This window comes from Coenobita brevimanus, chromosome 25, assembly GCF_032717465.1.
Source record: "Coenobita brevimanus isolate Jiangsu-jjx chromosome 25, ASM3271746v2, whole genome shotgun sequence".
Classification (NCBI taxonomy): Eukaryota; Metazoa; Arthropoda; class Malacostraca; order Decapoda; family Coenobitidae; genus Coenobita; species Coenobita brevimanus.
The window spans coordinates 3830001-3852020 of NC_136978.1; the positions used below are offsets into that span (position 1 = coordinate 3830001).

The 22020-nt window shown below is 40.4% G+C and overlaps 2 protein-coding genes across 2 annotated transcripts in view; one reads left to right on the forward strand and one right to left on the reverse strand.

Annotated features, from left to right (window-relative positions):
- Col4a1 (Collagen type IV alpha 1) overlaps positions 1-17614 on the forward strand; it is a 70072-nt gene extending 52458 nt beyond the window's left edge. The window contains exons 19-25 of the mRNA XM_080267891.1: positions 99-365; positions 4852-4993; positions 7855-8846; positions 9109-9310; positions 10425-10596; positions 12640-12754; positions 15904-17614. Coding sequence (XP_080124017.1) covers positions 99-365; positions 4852-4993; positions 7855-8846; positions 9109-9310; positions 10425-10596; positions 12640-12754; positions 15904-16158 — 2145 coding nt within the window. The 3' untranslated portion in view covers positions 16159-17614. The remainder of the gene's footprint in view (positions 1-98; positions 366-4851; positions 4994-7854; positions 8847-9108; positions 9311-10424; positions 10597-12639; positions 12755-15903) is intronic.
- Positions 17615-20531: 2917 nt separating this feature from the next.
- Positions 20532-22012, reverse strand: Alg2 (alpha-1,3/1,6-mannosyltransferase Alg2). The gene has a single exon (XM_080267791.1). It carries the CDS (start codon positions 22010-22012, stop codon positions 20789-20791), a length of 1224 nt encoding a protein of 407 aa, XP_080123917.1. The 3' UTR covers positions 20532-20788.
- Positions 22013-22020: the final 8 nt, after the last annotated feature.

Below are 22020 nucleotides of genomic sequence, written 5' to 3' on the forward strand. Positions count from 1 at the left end.
AGCTAGGATACCATGACTGAAATGTCTCATGGCTACTTTTTCCTTGTACATTTTTCTGGAACTTTGCTACACACTTTGTTTATTATCTTTTTGTGCAGGGTCCACCAGGAGTAGCAGGTGCCTCTGCTGAGAAGGGGAGAAAAGGTGATGTTGGTCCCCCAGGGCCAGCAGGATTGGCTGGTCGTCCAGGACCCCCAGGACCTCAGGGATCCCCTGGCCCCAAGGGGCGAGATGCATTTGGAACACCGGGACCTGTTGGAGACAGAGGACCACCTGGTCCCCCAGGCCGCAGTGGTTTGGATGGCCTAAAGGGGCAGGCTGGTAGCAATGGTGTGCCAGGATTCCCAGGAGCTAAGGGTGACAAGGTATAACTGATATATGTGGTCACTGCAGTATTTGGGTCTCTACTGTTGTTATAAAGCTTACATATTCAGTCAGTTCACCATTTGAATTTATTTGTTCTATATTGTTGTTTTAACCCTTTCAAAAATGTTAGTGGAATGAGTTAATTTGGGTAGTTGTAATAGAGATAGTAATAGAATTTACATGTCTGTCTTTCTCTCTATTGCCAGATGCCTCAATCCCGTAAGGGGTGGCCACAAACAAATCGCCTCCATGTCTCCCTGTCCCCCGCCATTTCACTTCCCTGCTCCCAGCTCACACACCCCTCTCTCATATACCTGTCCACTCCATCCCCCTCCCTCTCCCCCCCTCCACCTCACTCACATACTTTCCTCATCAGTCTCTTGCTTTCCGTCCTCTCCACATGGCCATACCACCTCATTGTGTTTCTCCTTACGCTTCCAATCACATCCACATCCACACCACAATGCTCCATCACTTCATCATTTGTCAGTCTGTCCCTCCACATGACTCCACATGCTCCCTTCAGATAACTCATTTCCACTGCCCTCACCTTGACTTGTGTCCCTCCAACAAGGTCCAAGCTTCACTTCTGTGCATTAGAGTTTGTATCACAATACTGTCATGCAGTAACTTTTTCACCTCCACGCTTACTTCCCTGATTCTTATCATTGCTTTCAAAGAACCAGCAACCTTTCTTCTTTGTTGAACCCTTTCAAGTGCTTCACCCTCTAAACTTCCGTTCTTACTCATCATACTACCCGAGTACTTAAATGCACTCACATTTTCCATTTCCTTGTCATCCAACCTCACTTTACATTCAGTGACTTCATTTCTCTCAGAGACCATAACTTTACTCTTCCTCACATTCACCTTTAGATTCTGTTTCTTACACACTCTCCCAGACTCATTCATCCAGCCTTGCAGCTCCCCTTTGTCTTCACTTTGCAACACAGTATCATTTGCAAACAACAGTACAGGGAGTTTCCACACACTGCCCACTCTCATTACGGCCACTCAAGCATCCACTGTCCTACCTTGTATCTCATTTATAACCCCATCCATATACAGATTGAACAGCCATGGAGACATGACACATCCCTGTTTCAATCCGACCTTCAAATAGAAAAATTCACTCAGTTCTCTATCCATACGCATTGCAGCCCTAGCACCTTTATACATACTCTTCACGGCATTCAGCAACTTCTCATTTACTCCATATATTCCTAATACTTTCCACAATCCTTGTCTATTCACCCCGTCATATGCTTTCCCCAAATCCATGAAGGCCGTATACAACTTTTTTGCCTTCTCTAGAAACTTTCCACAAAAGACCTAAGAATGAATATCTGATCTACACAACCTCTTCCCTTCCTACAACCTCCCTGTTCTTCTCCAACTAATTCCTCTGATATTTCCGTAGCTTGTCAATAAGTATCTTACCATATACTTTCCTATCACTCTAAGAAGACAAATGACCCTATGATTAAAATCCCAATGGTCCTTTGAATGTTATTCATTATCATCGTCCTATTTCCCATGGTCACAGTTGATTTCGTAGAACTGAGAAACAGGAAAAAGAAAATGAAAATAGAAACTATCAGTCATGACTCATGTATGCAATCACTTTAAAAAAATTCATAGGCAGTGTTACGTTGTTGCAGTCTTGCACCTGACCAAGCACATACACCCCACCTCCCTGCACACCTAACCAAGCACTTAATGGCTTTCACTCCCCCCCCCCCAATCTTTTAAACGTGAGCATAAGGAGATTGCCTTGAGGACACATAACCTGGACCCATCAGATTTCTCATGCAGGTTGCATTGAAATCTCTGGAAATTTTTTTTTTTTACTTTTTCATTATCTAAAAAAAAAAAAACTACTTTAGACACAGCATTCTCATATCAAAAGGCACCAGTTCACTATGACACATAACTATGTGAAATTTCATGATTATAGTGAATAATTTCTAAGTTCTGGCCCGGAAACGAAATCTCTACACCTGGCCAGCCGCCCAACTCTGCGGAAGGACACCTATTCATCCTAGTGATAATAACAACACCCTCCTCTGACTTTGTCAGGTGAAAGGTAAAAAAAGGATAAAATCAGATTCTAAGTTTCATTCCACAGCCAGGATCATCAACATATATGCATCTTCATGAAATAAATCACAATAGCCTCTTTTAAGTTACAGCTAATTGTGTGTGTTGCCAAGCTGAAACATATCCCTTTTTCACTACTGGGTGCAAACTGACCGGGGTGAGGAGAATACTTACATCCATCCATCACTCAGTCCTCTTTTGTCCCATCAGGAGTGTTGGAGAGAGTACAGTGGAATCTCCTAAATCTCTGTCATATGAGACTGGGCACATGCCGCGATTTGAGAATTTCACAATTTAGAAATAACTAATCTTATGGGAAAAATTACCTATGAGTCTGTTCATTTTGGAAAAGTTGCCCCCTTTACCTCCAAACCGATATCTAACTGGTCACCAGTGAACTCTGACAACCTGGAAAAGAAATTAGTAAAGTATTTAATGACACACACACACACACACACAAATGAGGACAGTAATAAAGGATAAGATGTCTGGATGGAGGAAAGTAACAAGTGGAGTCCCACTGGGCTCGGTGTTGGTGCCAATAATGTTCCTGATTTACGTAAATGATATGGTAGATGGAGTGAACAGTTATGCAAGTCTGTTTGCTGATGATGCAAAGATCATGAGGAAGGTAGAGGTTGAGGAGGATTGCAAAATCTTGCAGGAGGATCTGGATAGGATACACGAATGGAGCCGGATGTGGGAAATGAAATTCAATGCAAAGAAATGTAAAATATTGGAAATGGGTAAAAGTACAAAGAGGCCATCATTGAATTATTTGATGGGTAATGAACCAATCACAAAAGCGAGAGAAGAGAAAGATTTGGGTGTGCTGGTCCAGGACAGTTTGTCACCTGAAAAACACATTAACAAGACAGTTAGAGAGACGTATAAACTCCTGACTAATATAAGAGTAGCTTTTCATTATATGGATGAGGAGATGATGAAAAAATTGATAGTGGCCATGATTCACCCCAGGTTGGAATATGCAGCAGTAGTGTGGTCCCCACACAAAAAGAAAGATATAAACAAGATTGAGAAAATACAAAGAACAGCAACCAAGATGGTCCTCAGTCTGGCAGATCTGTCGTACAGAGAGAGGCTGGAAAAGCTGGATTTGCCTTCCTTAGAAGAAAGGAGAAAGAGAGACGACATGATTGCAGTGTTCAGGACCATGATGGGATTAGATAAAATTGACAAAGAAGATCTGTTTTTATGGGATAAGAGAGTAACAAGAGGACACGGGATGAAACTGAGGAAGCCAAGCTGCTTGAAGGATATCAAGAAATATAGTTTTCCTTGTAGATGTATAGACCCGTGGAATAACCTGGACAAAGAGATCGTCCAGTCTAAAAACTTAAACGAGTTTGAAGCTAAATTTGACTTACTGAGAAACAGAGACGGGACCCCACGAGCATAGCTCATTTCCTGTATATCACAATTAGGTAAATACACACACACACACACGCCCACACACTTGTGCAAACATAGCATAACAGAAGTTCAAAAACACATCGGGAAACCTTCACTTTTGAGGTTGCAATCGCGAATTATGTATAATTTCTGTGAATTACTGATCTTGCAAACTGTTGCATGATGTTGCTGTGTATTATGAATTCACTGTTTAGAAATCTGCGATTTAAGAGATTCCACTGTACTCACAACCCTTGTCATATGGATATCCATACCATAAAAGTATTGTTTGCTTCATACATTAGCTTGTTTCCTTAGTTGTTTCATTTGTAGTAGTAGTAGTTGTTCCCTAGGTAGTCTGGCCGAACAGCCCCGATGTTTCATTTGTTTTTTCCTTGTCTATACATTGCTTTCTCATGTATTCACTTACCATTTATAATCTTGACCTTCCATGCTTTCTCATATTTTCAGCTTTGTCTACACATAATGTTTTCATTGTCATCATCATATCCATTTTTTCCATGTACTATACTACACGCATTTCCTCCTCAGTCACACAGTACTGCTAATAATTTTATAACATTTAGTCAGAGTTTGATGAATTTTAATCTCATACTCAGGGGGTACTTATTTATTGTTGCCATAGATAGTCACAACTCCACCAACATAAAAAAAAAAATAATAATAATAATGATAAAGACCTAGTGTATCACTTAAACATGCCATGTTTTGAATATCCATAATCCATCCAGACCATGGGCATCTTTTAAATTTTGTTCTTGCTATCTCCAGACAACTAAATTCAGCTTGAAAGAGACTTTGGGAACTTCAGGGGAAAGATGTACCCATCATCAATTCTTCTGTTAATATAGGCTCTTCCAAGTTGAGTAAAAACATCAGGTGGCAGCAAGAATAAACTTAAAAAGGACATCACCCAGATACAGATGGCTAAATGTGGAGCATTGGTTACAGGGTGAACGTGGGCTGCCTGGTTCCTCTGGTGATGACTGCGTTCCCATCCCTGGCCCTGTTGGTCAACCTGGACCCCCAGGACCTAAGGGAGACCCAGGTTTTAATGGACAGCCTGGAGCAAAAGGACAGTCTGGCCCAAGAGGTTGGTAATAATGACTCTACTGTGTACACCCAATTTCTTGCATGTTTTATAATTCCATCATCGTATGGGAGAAAGATCAGCACATGATGAGTGCTTGGCCTAAAATTACAATAGTGACTTCCATTTTCTCCCAAGTTCTTGCTTGTTTGTAGATTTTATTGTCATGAGGGAGAAAGATCAGTCCAGTACATGATGTGGTATCCATGCGTAAAGGATAGTCCCCCTTCAGAGTGTTTTTTTTTTTTTTTTTTTTTTTTTTTTTTTTTTTACTCTGGGCATAGACATCACAGTTTGCTCCCAAGGCCCAGCAGTCCTCCTGCATTCCATACACTGGTACTGAGGATGCCCTCCTGCATTCCATACACTGGTACTGTGTCTGTGGGCATCCTCTGAATATGTCCAAATGGTATGTTTTCCATTTATCCATGTGGTAATGCTTAGTGGATATTTCATTTTGGTACTTGAGATAATTGATACTTAATAGAATCTATTTTTAGTTTCAGAGTTTTTCATTCTCCTGCTTTATATTCTTTTTGTTTCTGCTCTTATCCAGGCGATCTGGGTGGGAACTTGAGGTAGGCTAGTGATTATGATGGTAACAGTAAGATGAGTGTTCTCTTCTTGAAGAATACCTCAGAGAAAGAACGTAGGAAAACCGATCAAACATCAATGTGCAATTCTGATAAAGCTCAGAATTGTGGAAGTGTTCATCCACGTCCGTTACATCAACCTACTGGTAGTACTTTTTGGAGGGCATCTGATGTTTCACTGGCAGTGCAGTACTTGAGGAGATCAGACATAGGATAACATATTAGGATGTGCATATGTTCTTTACAAGATTCACATATCTGAATATGTTCCTGTTACTCTCATCTTAAATGTCAGGACCAACTTGCCTAGCCCCAGGTTCCTACATTCCTCATGGGATGACATAGGACTGGATGATGGATGGATGGATACTGTAATGCAGCAAGTTAAATTAGAAAATACATGAATGTCTTTCTTTGGGTGTTAATGATTGGTTAGAACACCCCAGTTACAGTAGAGTGATGGGTTTGCATAGGTTCCATCCCCAAGAGGTGATTGGGGGTTTCTCAGTCATATAGCCAAATACCAGAAAGAGAAGTGGCTGGTCATGTACGGTACCCTTAAAATGTACTGAACTGAAATAGCCTAGCCACAGGCACCTACGTCTTGAAGGGGATGATAGGGGATTGGCTGTTACTTTTATATATGACTGGGTATTTAAGCCTTTTTTGTTAACATGATGAGTACCATTAGGCTGTTGGAAGCCAGGTAGGGAAATGCCAGGCATGCCTTATTAATCAACATTTACTTTTGGACTGCTGTGACAAGTGCTGTGTACATTATAATCCAGTGACAGTCTCATAGATAACAGGTCATATTTTGCATCATGGGGAGCCAAAGAGTGTTTGATCACAGCTTGGAAAGCTTAGTACCACTTTGACACAATCCTTACCTTCCTCTCTAGGCTTATACTGTATTTCCATTCTCACACTTAGCAAAGTAAGACCTGAATAAAGACTAAGAATAAAGACTAAAGGTACCTGGTACCAGGTACCTTTAGTCTTTATTCTTGTGTCATTACTATGACGGGCAGGACAGTGTATCATACTTGTTTATGCATCCTTGTATTAAGAATACAATTTCAGTTTTTACTGAAATTGTATTCTTAAATGTAAGCATAGACAGAGATTGACAACACTGACAACTGTATCCTTTTTTAAAAACATCTGTCTGTTTATCTATCTATAGGCGTATGTTTATCTATCTATAGCCCGACGCCCTAATCCCGCAAAGGGTGGCCGCAGACAAAATGCCTTCAAGTCACTCTGTCACCCATTGTTTTGTTAATAACAAATACTCCTATGAAGCTGCTGTTCAGGTGTCTTTGCATGAGTCATAATCTTTTTACTAGAAAATGTGGTTACTACTAAAACCTAGGACAGACAGATGACATTAGATGAATAATAAATGACGTTATATATACAAAATAAGCAAAGGAATCTTTATGTATTATGAGAGGAAGTATGTTGCTTACTCTGAATTTGTGTACTGGTATTTGTGAATGAAAAGATAAAATATGGCAGTTATTGAGTAAATGATGTTAGGACATGTAAGGGCTCCATTTATTTAGGAATGTTGAAGGCCTGTGTAAGTAGACGTAGCCAAGGGGTGTAATTCTATAGAGAAGGTTATTTTGTTAATTCGTCAATGGGAGAGACACCAGGAAAAAGTAATGGTGAGGTGTGTAGGAGATAGTTTAGGGCTTCTCTGTTCTGTTATTCTCATTGTGTTTTAAGTGGGTTGATGAAATAGGCAGATTTGGGTCAGTGGAGTTTATTGTGAGACAGTTACTTGAATAAAAGTTAAGAGCTTGGTGTGACCTGTATAGCCTATGGTTAGTAGCATTTTGTCCTAGCTGCTGTCCTCCTATTTTACTCTCACTCTCCTACTCCCTATTGCTCTCTCCTTGTCTGACTATTGATCTCACCTGTCCTACTAACTTCCCTACATGTGATATCGGACTTATATCTCCCCCTAGCTTCCGGCTAAAGTGTGTGTACGTTTGTGCATGAGTGTGTTTCGATCATATTTCCGGCGCATGATCAGGGGTGTTTGGCATTCATGATTTGTGTAGGCAAGGGGATGTGTTCTCAAACTCTTCCTGGAGAACTCAGACATAACTACCTGTTTTACATATTGTTACCTATAGCTATACAGTTACATACTGTAGTTACATATAGTATTGTGTTATAACATATTATGCCTACACCTGTTGCTTTCTGTAAATTGCATACCAGCACCCAATATCTATTAACACTCCCACCCTCCCTTAGGTCCCCCAGGACTTGATGGTTTGCCTGGAACTCAAGGAGAGAAGGGAAGCACTGGTCCACCAGGTCTGCCAAGTACTGGTCTTAAAGGCAACAAAGGCGAACCTGGTCTGCCTGGGCAGAAGGGTAACCCAGGAAGAAATGGCTTAGAAGGCCGCACAGGAGCTAGGGGTAACAAGGGCAATGCTGGATTCCCTGGAACCCCTGGAGCACCAGGAATTGCTGGACAGAAGGGAGAGAGAGGTGTACCTGGTACACAAGGTCCCCGTGGTGATATAGGCAGAACAATGAAGGGTGAGAAAGGTTTACCTGGTCTACCAGGAAAACCTGGCCGTAATGGTATTGATGGCATTCGAGGTGCAAAGGGTGAGATTGGTTTTCCAGGTCTTCCAGGTCAACGTGGTCCTTCAGGCACCCCAGGTTTGCCTGGTACACCAGGTGCCGAAGGAGAGCCAGGACCACCAGGACCAAGTGGTCTACCCGGACAAGATGGCCGTCCAGGACAGTCTGGTCAGAAAGGTATACCAGGACCTCCAGGAGACAGAGGGTTCCCTGGCCAACCAGGTCCTGTTGGGCCACCTGGTCCAAAGGGTGAGTCTGGCATAGTAGGACCCCCCGGCCCACCTTGTCCCCCAGGCCTGAAAGGTGAAAGAGGAAATCCTGGTTTACCTGGATTGCCAGGAGAGAAAGGTATAAGAGGCCCTAAAGGATTTGACGGGCTACCAGGTGTTAATGGGAGACCAGGACCTCCAGGTCCTAAAGGTGATACAGGCTTTCCTGGAGCTAATGGCCGTCCTGGAATTGATGGTCTAAAAGGTCAAAGAGGTCTTCCAGGACCTCCTGGACCTCCTGGACCTGTGGGACCAGAGGGCAGCCCGGGTATGCCTGGTATCCCTGGAGGAAAAGGAGATCGTGGCTTTGATGGCTTGCCAGGGCCTGATGGACCAGTAGGCATGAAGGGAGACAGAGGCTTTGATGGAGCACCAGGACTTGTTGTGAGTTTCCAGTCTTGTATAGTGAAACATTGCTGATTAACATGAATGTAATGAAGGTGTCTTTGCAAATACTGTTTTAAGGATAATACTTGTAGAGAACAAACTAAAATATAGTACTTGAAGACACTGAATATCACAGAGCTGATATACAGTATAGCTGCTGTATTATTATTTCCATGACTAATATGAATTAACATATTATTCTGGTGTACTGTAGAGTTTAAATTTATATATTTTCTCTCTCTCTCTCTCCCAAAAAAAGGGACAACCTGGTTTTCCTGGTCCTAAGGGAGAACCAGGGAGAAGTTGTACTGATCAAGGTCAGTACTTCTCTGGTACCCTGGTTGTGCGACACTCCCAGACGACCATTGCTCCTCGGTGTGAACCAGGCCACATCAGGCTCTGGGAAGGATACTCGTTACTGTATGTTGAAGGCAATGAAAAGGCTCACCACCAAGATTTAGGTAATATTTTGTGTTAATGTTCATAACAATATAGGAAGCCCTCATTATGTCACCTTTTTTGATGGTCTTGTACTGTAAATTCCAGGGTAATTGCAGAAAAATTGCCCAGTAAAATTCCATTGATGCCCTTAAAGCCGATTTGTCAGTTTCTGCCAATTTATAGTGCCAGTTGCTTGTAAAATAATGATATTTTAACGCATAATGAGGACTGACCGCATAGAAGAAGCTTTTTTTTTTTTAAATTTGGTCTGGAGATGAAAATTACTAACCCATTTATACTCGTAATATAATGCAGTGGATCCTTGATTTAACCTGCATGAGTACAGATGTGAATAAGTGTGATATTATGTATGAAGATGCCATGTTGGCTAGTGAGTTAAGGTGCTCCAACCAACATCCGAGGAGTGCCTCAGATTTATTGCTCAAAATGCCATTTAAGGGCAAGCAACTGGTCACTTTTGTCAAACATAGCTGGACGAATAGCCTAGCCCCAGGCCCCTATGTTCGAGATGGGGTAGTAAAGGATTGGATGATATTGGACGATATGTAAAATTATGAGTATAGGTATGGATGATGAGAGTCCATTGTCAAGAGTGGTAGTCCATGCTGTTGTAATTATATGAGGATTTTAATTATGCCTACCATTATTCAGTGGAGAGGCTGTCACTTTGAAGACAGGAGAAATACAGTTCATGAATTTTGTTCCTGTTGTTTGGAAAGAGGTGTGAAACTGTAGAAATAAGCTTGGAAGCTAGTTTGAAAATTTGAGGGATGAGAGTGGAAGGATCTTAACAAACTGAAATGAAGTAAGGAGCAGATAGAGATAATTAATTGTTAGGCTGATGAATGGGAATGATGAGAGCAAAGTGGTAGTGAAAATGATTAGTTTGGGTGGTAATATATCACTCTGTCCAGATAGCCAGAATTACTCGACATACTGAAACATACTGCATAATATCACTTAGGTCCAAATACATTACATGTAGCAATCTAGGAAACTCTTTTGTAGACTGTGCTGATGATGATGATTTGCATTGGTGATGATATGAAACTTTCCAGCTGCACTTTTAGTCTTCCTTGAGCAGATATCTGCTAATAAGACTGCACTTCTTAGGTATGGCTGGGTCATGTGTGAGGAGGTTTAGTACAATGCCATTCATGTTCTGCGACTTCAACAACGTCTGTAATTATGCTTCAAGAAATGACAAATCGTACTGGCTGTCCACCAATGAACCAATTCCCATGATGCCTGTTGCTGATGCTGCAATTCGCAGCTATATATCCAGGTAAGGTTATAGAGATTTTGTCTCCAAAATCAGTAAGAGTTCAGTAATATCACTGAACACAGCAGTCCTCCTCCACGATGTTACAGATCAGTAGTCCTTTTCAGGTAATTTCAGATCATCAGATAGATCCTGGCCCAGCCATGGATCAAACTCACAGCTTTCAAATAGCTGACCACTTCTCTAATCAACTTGCCGTTTGTCTCTATCCTCACTGGGAACTGCCACTCTGCCCAGGAAAGCACATGTACTGCCCAGAACAAATGTTTTCATGCTACATTGCTGTACTGTATTCTGGTACTCCTTGGTTGTTCTTCTAGCTTTCCCACTTCAGTCTCTCAGTAATAAACCACTGTGCTTCATTTTCTGATGTTGTATGGTGCCTTTCTCAGTGTCATTACATTCCACTTTCTCTAGATAATAATTACTGGTATACACAGAAGGATGAAGGGTATAATAGGTGGAGAAGTACAGTCATGAGCAGTATTTTTTGCTAGTCCTGTAATTCTATCCCTGGCTGGAGGGAAGCTGCGATCAGAGTCTCACACCAAACAAAGATCTTTAGTCAAATGTGCGGGTGGCACAGTAGTTCAAAACTTTGCTAGACAAGTTAACAGTGGCACTAACCCATGCAGTGTTGAAGAGCTTTAAACTTCTAGCAACAGGTCTTCATTGAGTGTAAAATCCTGATTACTGTATTACTTTTCAGCCAGGAAATGGGATTGAGGGTGAGCGTAAAGTATGATTTACAGGTGAATGATTGGGGGTCTTACCTCAGTGTTCTGTTATGGGTTCTTTGCTAGTCTCTGGGAAGCCCTGACAGCATGTTCCTTTTTAGCTTGATCCACCACTAAGCTGGGGTGAAGGTAATTTGTAACTGGCTGAAATTTTGTGGGTGCTACAGCCTCTTTTGACTCCAAGCCATGCATCCCCATATGTATTCCCTCTGTTTACCTTTCTGTTGTCTCAGCCTTCTCAGTCTCCTCTGCTTCTTCCATCAGCTTCATTTATGTATGCTTTTTCAACCGTCTCAATTTCCACTTCTTTCTTCCATCAGACTCTCTTTTATACACATTCTTTACTAAATTTTCGAGTGGCCTTCGTTATTACACTGCCATAACAAAACAGTAATGGCCATTCCTGTTTAATCCCTCTTTTTTTTTTTTTTTTTTTTTTTAGTACATTATACATGTCTTTATCACCCCAGTGTAATCATTCTACTATAATGTCTGTTTCCACTTCGCTTTGTGAACATGCTAACATTTTTATATGTATTTTTCCAGGTTAATGAACGTGTATTTCTCAGGTAGCTTATTGGTGGTGTTCTCAGTCATAACTTTTGTTCAAACAGCATTACATTTTATCTGGTTCACTCTCCTAAGATAGCATTTTCTTCTTCAGCCTGAGGATCTTTCCCTCCCTACCTCCTCTTTTATTGCCTTAATTTATTCATGGTAAGAGAGATGCCTTGGAATGAAAACACTCCATTAGCCTCATCTGTCCAAGGACTTAAAAAAAAAAAAAAAAAAATCTGGCTACTGCCTTAAGATTCATTCAGGTTTGGAAAGATCCTCAAACTGAAAGTCAACAAATTGTCAGACAGGTATCTTGTTGTTTTTGTACGTACATTCCTACACCAGATCAGTTTTCAAGCAAGCTGTCACATACTGTCTTGCTGAACTCACATCTCTATTTACTGAATCCACACTGTTATTGTAAGTACTTTCTACCTACTTAGTGTCCCCCACATTGAACCACTAAACATTGCAGATTGTGTACTTTATGTTACCTCCCTTATTGGTTATAATTTAGATTTTTCTTTATTTACGAAGATTTTGTACCTCATGTACAATCCCACATGAGACAAACACATCATTAGGTTTATGTCATCTGTACACTGAAAGTTGAATGTGATGCATGTCTTATCTATGGAAGCCCCTAATAGGTGATAAGTGCAGTGATTGAATGTGTAAAAAGTTACCATTGATTATAAATTGTATTCTGTTAAGCCCTCTAATTCTTAATAATAATAAATCATATTTACAGATGTACAGTGTGTGAAGCTCCAGCCAATGTTATTGCTGTTCACAGCCAGTCACTAAGCATCCCTGATTGTCCAGTTGGATGGTCAAGCATGTGGATTGGTTATTCATTTGTAATGGTAATGTATAATTATGAATTTATAAAGTATTTAAGAACACCCAGTTGAGTGCAGCTGTATAGAAGAGAGTTTGCTCAAAGATATTCTAGTCTCCTCTGTCCTGTAACTATTACTATAATGCTGGCGGGTCATAATTACCCCCTTATAATTTGTCTTCCTTCTGTAAACAGGTGACTCTACACTGAATGACAAGCCAAATGGTTTCCTGTACACCAGGAAGCCATTTACTTTGCTGGGTAGTTACCATATAACCAAACTATGGCACTTGGTGGTTCAGTGGGTAATTAAGGCACTGCAACCGGATTGAACCTGCATTGGTTTATATCCAAGCGGTGGTTTGGGTTTATTGCTCACATAATGCCACTCAGGGATGAGTGAGGCTGGTCACTCATCTTCAGTGTCAGGACCAACTTCCCTAGTCCCGAACTCCTACGCTCCTCATGGGGCAACACAGGATTAGATGATGATGATGACTAGTTTCTTAACTTTAATACAACAGATCAGTAGACTGAATTTAGTAAGCTGTCTTTCGATAGATCATGACTATCGAGAGCGAAGTGCTGGTGAATAAAGAAAGACCTGAATTGGTGAGGGAATGTGAGTACCTTAGTGCTGTAAAAAAAAAAAAAAAAAGTGGCACAGGGAAGGAAGGCAGCTGGTGCTATGAAGGCCTTAATACTTAACCGAAGTAAAAGTGTGGCGGTTGCAAGAAGACTGCATGAAGATATTTAGACTGCAGCTGAAGAGGGATCCAGTAAACAGGCATCTTCCTGTGTTAGAGACAGCCTAGTTTACAAGTGATGCAATACTGCCTGAGGTACTTGTTGCTAGAATGTCCCAGTCTTTGGAGAAGGCTCTGCCCAAGAGTGTAAGACACGTGTGATGTAACCTATTTAGAGGAATGCCTGCTCGTGGGAAGTATATTGACCTGCATGACACATAGCAGGAAGAACCTACAGTACGGGGAAAACCCTTTGTCAGCTGTAGAAACAGCATTCCAAGCTGTGACCATAGGAGGCAGGATGGTGGACTTTCACCCTTGGACAACCACCCTGCTGATCCAGCACAGACTAAAGGGGGGGGGGGAGAGACACATAATAGTCTCTTCCCATACTAAGCACAGATATGGAGAAGGCAGAAGGCAAGAAAAGGAGGAAATGAAAGAAGTGGGAAAAAAAAAAGTGCCACTCCCAATTAATGTCTTCTTAGTATAATAGGAAAAGTGTATGGTAGGATACTTATTGACAGAGTTAGAGAAAGAACAGAGAAATTAGTTGGAGAAGAACAGGGAGGCTTTAGGAAGGGAAGAGGTTGTGTAGATCAGATATTCATTCTCAGATCTTTAGTGGAAAAGTTTCTAGAGAAGGGAAAGAAGTTGTATGCGGCTTTCATGGATTTAGAGAAAGCATATGACAGGGTGGATAGACTAGGATTGTGGAAAGTGTTAAGAATATATGGAATAGATGGGAAGTTGTTGAATGCTGTGAAGAGTATGTACGATGGTGCGAAGGCTGCAGTGCGTGTGGATGGTGAACTAAGTGAATTTTTCTCTTTGAAAGTTGGGTTGAAACAGGGATGTGTCATGTCTCCATGGTTGTTCAATCTGTACATGGATGGGGTAATAAAAGAGGTACAAGGTAGGGTAGTGGATGTTGGAGTGGCCCTGGTGAGAGAGGATAGTGTTTGGAAACTCCCTGTACTGTTGTTTGCAGATGATACCGTGTTGTTGAGTGAAGACGAAGGAGAGCTGCAAGGCTTGGTGGGTGAGTTTGAGAGAGTGTGTAGGAAACGGAATCTAAAGGTGAATGTAGGGAAGAGTAAAGTGATGGTCTTTGAGAGAGGTGAAGTCAGTGAATGTACAGCGAGGTTGGATGGTGAGGAATTGGAAAATGTGAGTACGTTTAAGTACTTGGGTAGTGTGATGAGTAAGGATGGAGGTTTGGAGGGTGAAGTGCTTGAAAGGGTACAGCAGGGAAGAAAGGTTGCTGGTTCTTTGAAAGCAGTGATAAGAAACAGGGAAGTGAGCATGGAAGTGAAAAAGTTGCTACATGACAGTATTGTGATACCAACTCTAACGTACGGAAGTGAAGCTTGGACGTTGTTGGAAGGACACAAGTCAAGAGTGAGAGCCGTGGAAATGAGTTATTTAAGAGGAGCCTATGGAGTCACATGGAGAGACAGGCTGACGAATGAGGATATAAAGGAGCGTTGTGGTGTTGATGTGGATGTGATAGGAAGCGTTATGAAGAACACACTGAGGTGGTTTGGCCATGTGGAGAGGATGGAGGGTGAAAGACTGACGAAGAGAGTGTATGTGAGTGAGAGTGAGGTGGAGGGGGAAAGAGGGAGGGGGAGGCCGAGGATGAGATGGAGAGATGGGGTGGAGAGGTATATGAGAGAGTGGGGTGTGAGTTGGGAGCAGGGGAGTGAAATGGCGGGGGACAGGGCGACTTGGAGGCGATTTGTTTGTGGCCACCCCAAACGGGATTGAGGCGTCTGGCAATAGATAGATAGATAGAAAAATATCCTTAAAACTTACATAGGGCCGAAAAGCATCCACCTGGACCATTGGGAATTGGGAAATAGCATGGAAATACAAGGGACAGCCCAAGCTATGAAGCATACACTAGACACAGAAACCAAAGGGAAGGCTGGTGAATGTCTCAGTTAACTCTAGCTGAGCTGCAGACTCATATGAGGCACAATGATGGTCTGACAGGCCAAGCTGCAAGCCTCATTTGAGGTACAACTTACATTGTTTATAAAATAATGACTCAGGGGAGGTAAATAGTCCTACAAAAAATCAGTCAGGCATAGGTTAAAGGCATACCAATCCAATGGAGTCAGAGATAGCTGATGTGTGGGCTGCATTATGGAGTCTCCCATTTATGAGGATGGTAAAGTGGGGCAGTTCACTCCAGGGATATAAGAACATGGCCAATGTGATTAACTTATATTAATTTGACTTTTTTTTTTTTTATCTGGAGTGAATGGGAGATAAGAAAGCCTAATCTAGGCACAGTATGGATAAGTTGTTTTAAAGGTGCAAATCCTGATTGGCTATTATGTCATCATATTGAAGGGGATGATGTGTCTGCAAACAAAACGTTGTTCTCGTGTTAATGTTGCAAATTAATGTTTCTTTACAGCACACTGCAGCAGGGGCAGAAGGAGGTGGTCAGTCTCTCAGCAGCCCAGGGTCATGTTTAGAGGACTTCAGAGCCACACCTTTCATTGAGTGTAATGGTGCCAGGGGAACTTGCCATTATTTCGCAAACAAATTTAGCTTTTGGTTAGCCACCATTGAAGACAGGGACCAATTTTCACGTCCAGTATCAGAAACTCTCAAAGCTGGCAACCTACTTACAAGAGTCTCAAGATGCAAAGTTTGCATTAAAAATTAACTTTCAGTAAAGAAGAAAATAGTTTTACTCCCTCAGAAATACTTATAAGAAAATCTCAAAGACTGCTTTAGGATGATTGACTCAGTTGCCATTATTTAATGCAGTTCTCTGCTTGTTACCTTAATTTTGTATTGTAATACTAGTGTAAATAGATTTTATGTCAATGTCTAGTCTGTGTGGCTTCTTACTGATGAATTAAGTTTAGTACTACATGCTAGATAGACTATTTATATATATGAATGAAAAAACAGAATAGCCCCATAGTTTTTCAAACAGCTGAACAAAAATTATAGTACACTTTGAATCTAATGATAGTTCCCTGCTCAACATATTGTTCTCATTTTATTTTACGTCCGCAAGGTGCTCCTTCTCTTTACAGGAGAAAACGTAAGTTAAGTCATCTTGAATACATGTATACATAATCACATGCACAGTTTTATATATATAAAATATAGTTACACACACACACACACACCACAGAGCACAGTACAGTATGTTAATAGTATTTATCTTAAAATTTTTTTACATCTAATACTTGAGAAAATTATTTAATAATACTGTGTGATATGCAGTTTATTTGGTGCTAAACGTTTTTTGCTAGAGCCTAAGCATATCTCAATGGTAATACCTTTTCTTAGCAAGCATATATCAGGTTGACACTGCCATTTCAAAAATCTCTTGAGATTTTTGCTTTACTTTTAGGAGCTATACTGTCTATTATTGAGCCATATTTTTTTACCTACTATACCAGAACATACTGTTTGTTTTCTGTTTGAGATATTTAATTATTTTAAATGACTTAGGTGTTATTAAAAAAGAAAACTGTAAAAAATATTTGTTACTGTATTTCTCAAACCCTCACTGCCATTTATTTTAATAAAATTGTGACTTGACAACAGCTTCCACTAAATGTATTTATTAAACCTGATTGTATATATTACTAATGCCTTTATTTTACTACCTAAAAACAAATCCAGCATGCAATGTTCATATTGCAAGACTGTTCCAGGATCCTGTTTTGATCATAAAGTACCAGTACTGTACACTCTGAATAATAAGTAGAACAATGCCCTACCTCTAACACTGGCAGTAACTAAATATTTTAAATACAGTGACAGGTCAAACATTTCCACACAATCTATTAAATTTTGCAATATTTCACAACTGGCTTTTTACTTAATGTATGAGCACTTCATAGCCATTATTATTATTCATTAATGAGCTTTAATCCTTCCACTGCCAACAAGAGAATGACATTCTGTCTTCAGGGCATTTTGTCAAATTTTATTGACTGTGCATAGTCAGCGAAGTATGTTGGGAACACCTACTAATGGGGGGGGGGGAGTGCTCTGATTGGTTGTGAATGACAAAACATTTGCTGTATTATAGTGCCAGAATTGTATTATGGGGAAAAAAAAAAAAAAAAAAAAAAGCTGTTGTAACAATTTCATAAAAACTACAAGTATTAACAATCGAAATCATTCCTTACGTGTCAACAAGTGGGTTGGCAGAGGGTTAGTGCCTCTCCCCATAAAACGACTAACTCAAAAACAAATGGCCACCCCTTACAGGATTATGGTGTATGCTTATTGACTGACAGATAGACAAATAAAATATTTCAGTACAGTACTTTATTACTGATACCTGGTGGTCTAGTGGTTAGAACACTCAATTTAAGTGACAGCTTTGCATAGGTTTGATTTTTTTTTTTTTTTTTTTTTTTTTTTTTATAAAGTGGTAGATGGGAGTACCCACCATCCACCCAATGTAGGGCTACCTTCAGGCAACTCCTGTGAACAAGACCAAAAGGTTTCTTATAGCCCAGGAAACCATTTACTACATTGTGTGACAACCACATAACCAAGCATGACACTTGGTGGTCTACTAGCTAAAGGTGCTCCAACCAAATGTGGCCCATTAGGCCTTACATCTGAGGGCCGGTTGTGATTTATTGCTCATATAATGCAATTCAAGGGAAAGCTACTGGTCATCCTCACCTTCAATTTCAGGACTAAGTAGCCAAGCTGTGGGCTCATATGTTCCTTTTGGGACACTAAAGACTGCATAATGGACAAACTTTTATAACAACTTGCGGTAGGTTGACAGAGGGAGAAGGTGACTGTCAGTGTAATGTGGCGATGAATGGAGAGACAAACTGGTGAATATTTAAAATACCATGGTGCAGTTAAGGAAAAAAAGCTAAATGTGCACTAGCAATGAAGGCTGGGAAGAAAGATGACCACTCTTCCTGAGAATGTAGGCTGAAAGATGATTGCATCAAATGTTGTGTTAATGTCCATCTTAACATCTGGATGTTAGACTTTGGTATGACAGTATAAAAAAATAATAAAAGCAGTGGCAATGGGAATGCCAAGGTGAGTGTGTGTGTGTGTGTGTAATTATATTTAATGTGGTGAACTGCAAAAGATGAGCAAGGAAGAGTGCAGACCACAAGGTAGACAATATGGAGAATGGAAAACATTAGCTATCCCATGGCCAACCTTGTTTGGGAACTCCTTCTGAGGAAGCATGACAATTTTTGTGTACTACGATGAATAAAAGTTGGCAAAACGTGTGTTTGTGTGAATCAAAGGTATGAGGAGAAAAGGTATACCAAGAAGATTATTGGATATGATGAATGAATGAGACACCGAGGTATCTTAGTTGATGAGGTTTAAGGAAATAACGGGTTCCAGTTGGTTGGACAATGAATGTCCAGAGAAGCATATGATGCATTAGCATCCCATTTTATAACTTTATAATCGACAGAATGACCACCTGGCAAGTTTTTGAAAAGCGCATCTATACAGAAAATGCAGAAATGTGTTTGTGCAGATAGTCAGGCTTGGGAGTGGAGCCAGGATGCTGGGGGCTAGAATGACGATGAAGCCCACTTCATGAGCATGCAACCATTCTCCCACTTTCATATGTTCTCATTCCTTGTTTATGGACCCTAATTCAATCCACCTTTAGATACCAATGTGTCACAATGATGATAATTTTGATATAGAATGTGTAATGCCAAAATAAAATTTATGAAAAACTGCTAATGTTGTTACATGGACAAAAGATTCCCTAACACTAAAAAATCAATATACAGTACAAGTACTACTATTTTTCTACTGTAGTAAGTTGCATTATCAAAAATGCTACTTCTTGCTGATGATAAAAATTTTACTGTGGCAAAAATATCACTATACAGTACTCACTATATGTAGCCTGGAATGAACTATAGGACAATAAGTTCTTATAGATTGCCTACAACCTCAAGTACGGTACTCACTCCCTTCAGTGCATGGGTTTTGATAGTGTGCTAAACAGAAGCAAGAGAGCTACTGCATATCAAGCAGGCATTCACCAATGCCAAGAGAAACAGAAGGGAAAGATGCAATCCTGAATTATGAATGAAACAACTCTTATTGGTTTATATATATATATATATATATATATATATATATATATATATATATATATATATTCGTCCTTCGGCCTACGGGTGAATTTACACTCCCTCTTCTCTCTTTCATTCCTTCATTCTTTTCTCTTCCTTCTGCCTATGGGTGACTACACTGAGTGACAAGCCAAATGGTTTCCTGTACATCAGAAAACTATTTACCACGCTGGGTGGTAATAATATAACCAAATTTTGGCGCCTGGTGGTTTAATGGGTAATTATTGTGCTCCAATCGGATTGAGCCAGTGAAGGTTTATATCCAAGGGATGGTTGGGGTTTATTGCTCATGTAATGCCACTCAAGGATGAGTGAGGTTGGTCACTCTCATCTTAAATGTCAGGACCAACTGCCTAGCCCCGGGCTCCTACGCTCCTCATGGGGCAACGTAAGATTGGATGATGGATGGATGGATGGATATATATATATATATATATATATATATATATATATATATATATATATAAAACGCTCCTCATGGGGCAATGTAGGATTGAATGATGGATGGATGGATGGATATATATATATATATATATATATATATATATATATATATATATATATCCATCCATCCATTGCCAGATGCCATGTATCCCAAATGGGGTGGCCAAGGGCTTAGAGTTAATTGTTTTACAGGGAGGGGCACTAATCCTCCACCAACCCCACTTGACACGTAGGGATGCCAACAGCATCTGGTGTTCCCAGGCGGTCACCCATCCAAGTACTAACCAGACCCAACATATATATATATATATATAAGACTCTAATTTAACCTACTCTTATTATGGTCTAACAAAAGAGATCCACCTTATTGCAACAGCTGGTACAGACTGATGGTACAGTCCTTGGCTTTAACACAGGGTAGTTCAAAGCTGCTTTTTTTTTTTCTTCCAGTTTCTATGAACATTTCTTTTGTGTCAACAAGTACCATAATTACTGTATATTCAAAAATCAAACATGATATATATGGGATATCTCAGTATTCAGTAAAAGTCACTACGTCAACATAAATAAAGGTAAAGACACAAGAACTTAAACTGTACACTGAATGCACAAACTGTTCAGAGGAATGCAACACAAATTCAAATGGTAATATGCTAGATCATCTCCACAACGCTTAAAATTGTACTGATAACTGCCAGTACCAGAAATTTTATACTAGAATGTAACACCTTCAAACTACCTCTGCTTCCTCTCATCCATTAATCCTTGAACAATGTAGTTGAGATGTTCAGAAAACCGAATGAATGAAAAATTACCCACTACTCGATCGTGCCCAGCACTTCCCATAGTTTCTTTGACAACTTCTCCTGTTACAAACTTCATCATGGTATCAGAAAAGTCTTTGGGATTCTGTTCACAAAGAAATCCTGTCTCTCCATTCACGATAGTCTCTTTGGGGCCCCCACTGTTCACTGCGATTACTGGTGTGCCAACATACATGGCCTCAACCGGTACAATTCCAAAGTGCTCCTTATCTGGGGTGTAAATAAGACACTTTGCAGCTCGAAGAAGAGCAATTTTCACTTTATCCGAAGGAGACTTGAGAAACATAACTTGATCAGAGATGCCCAGACTTTTGGCTAAGTTCACCAGCTCAGTATAATGCTCAATATTTTCCCTCACTCTGTCATCATAGCCACCTGCCACTACCAAGTAAATTTTATGCACTTTATCTTTGGGTACACTGTCTAACAGAAGCTTTGTGGACTCCAGAGCCAGTGGGAGGTTCTTTTTCCGTTCATATCTGTTCAGGGAGAGGAACATGAACTCACATTCAATATCTACCCCGGCATCCTTCAGAGTCAAGGAGGAATATCGATCAAAAGTTTCAAAGTCTAATGATGGGTAGAGAACTGATGGTGAGGTTTCGACTGATTTAAATGTACTGATATAAACACTTGCAGTAAAAAGGCTATTCACCAGAACACAGTCAGCCTGGGTTGTAGTCTTTTCCTCTAAGGTATCCAAAAAATACCTATAGCATTTCTTGACAAGTGACTTCCTTTGTGTGAGAAGTTGGTCTGGAAAGTGACAGTAGAATATAATTTTGACCTTCCCTCGTAATCTCAAGAATGGAATACAAGCTGACACCTGGTCCACGAATGCAACATCAAACTTGACTCCACTATACAGAATTAGATAAAGGGAAACATACACCATGCGTACATATGCCCAGAATGCTGCAAGCTTCCCACACGTTGATCGAGGGAGCCAGTCACCCACACATGTAACCTCAAGCTGTCCATCATTGGTCTCAGGGAAGCAGTGTGTTGGGTCATGGTGGGCAGTGAAGAACTGAACTTGATGGCCTTTTCTCTTTAATGCCAAAGCTGCATCAACAACTAGACGTTCAGCACCACCAATACCCAAGTCTGGGTGTACGAAGACAATTCTAACCATTTCTGGAA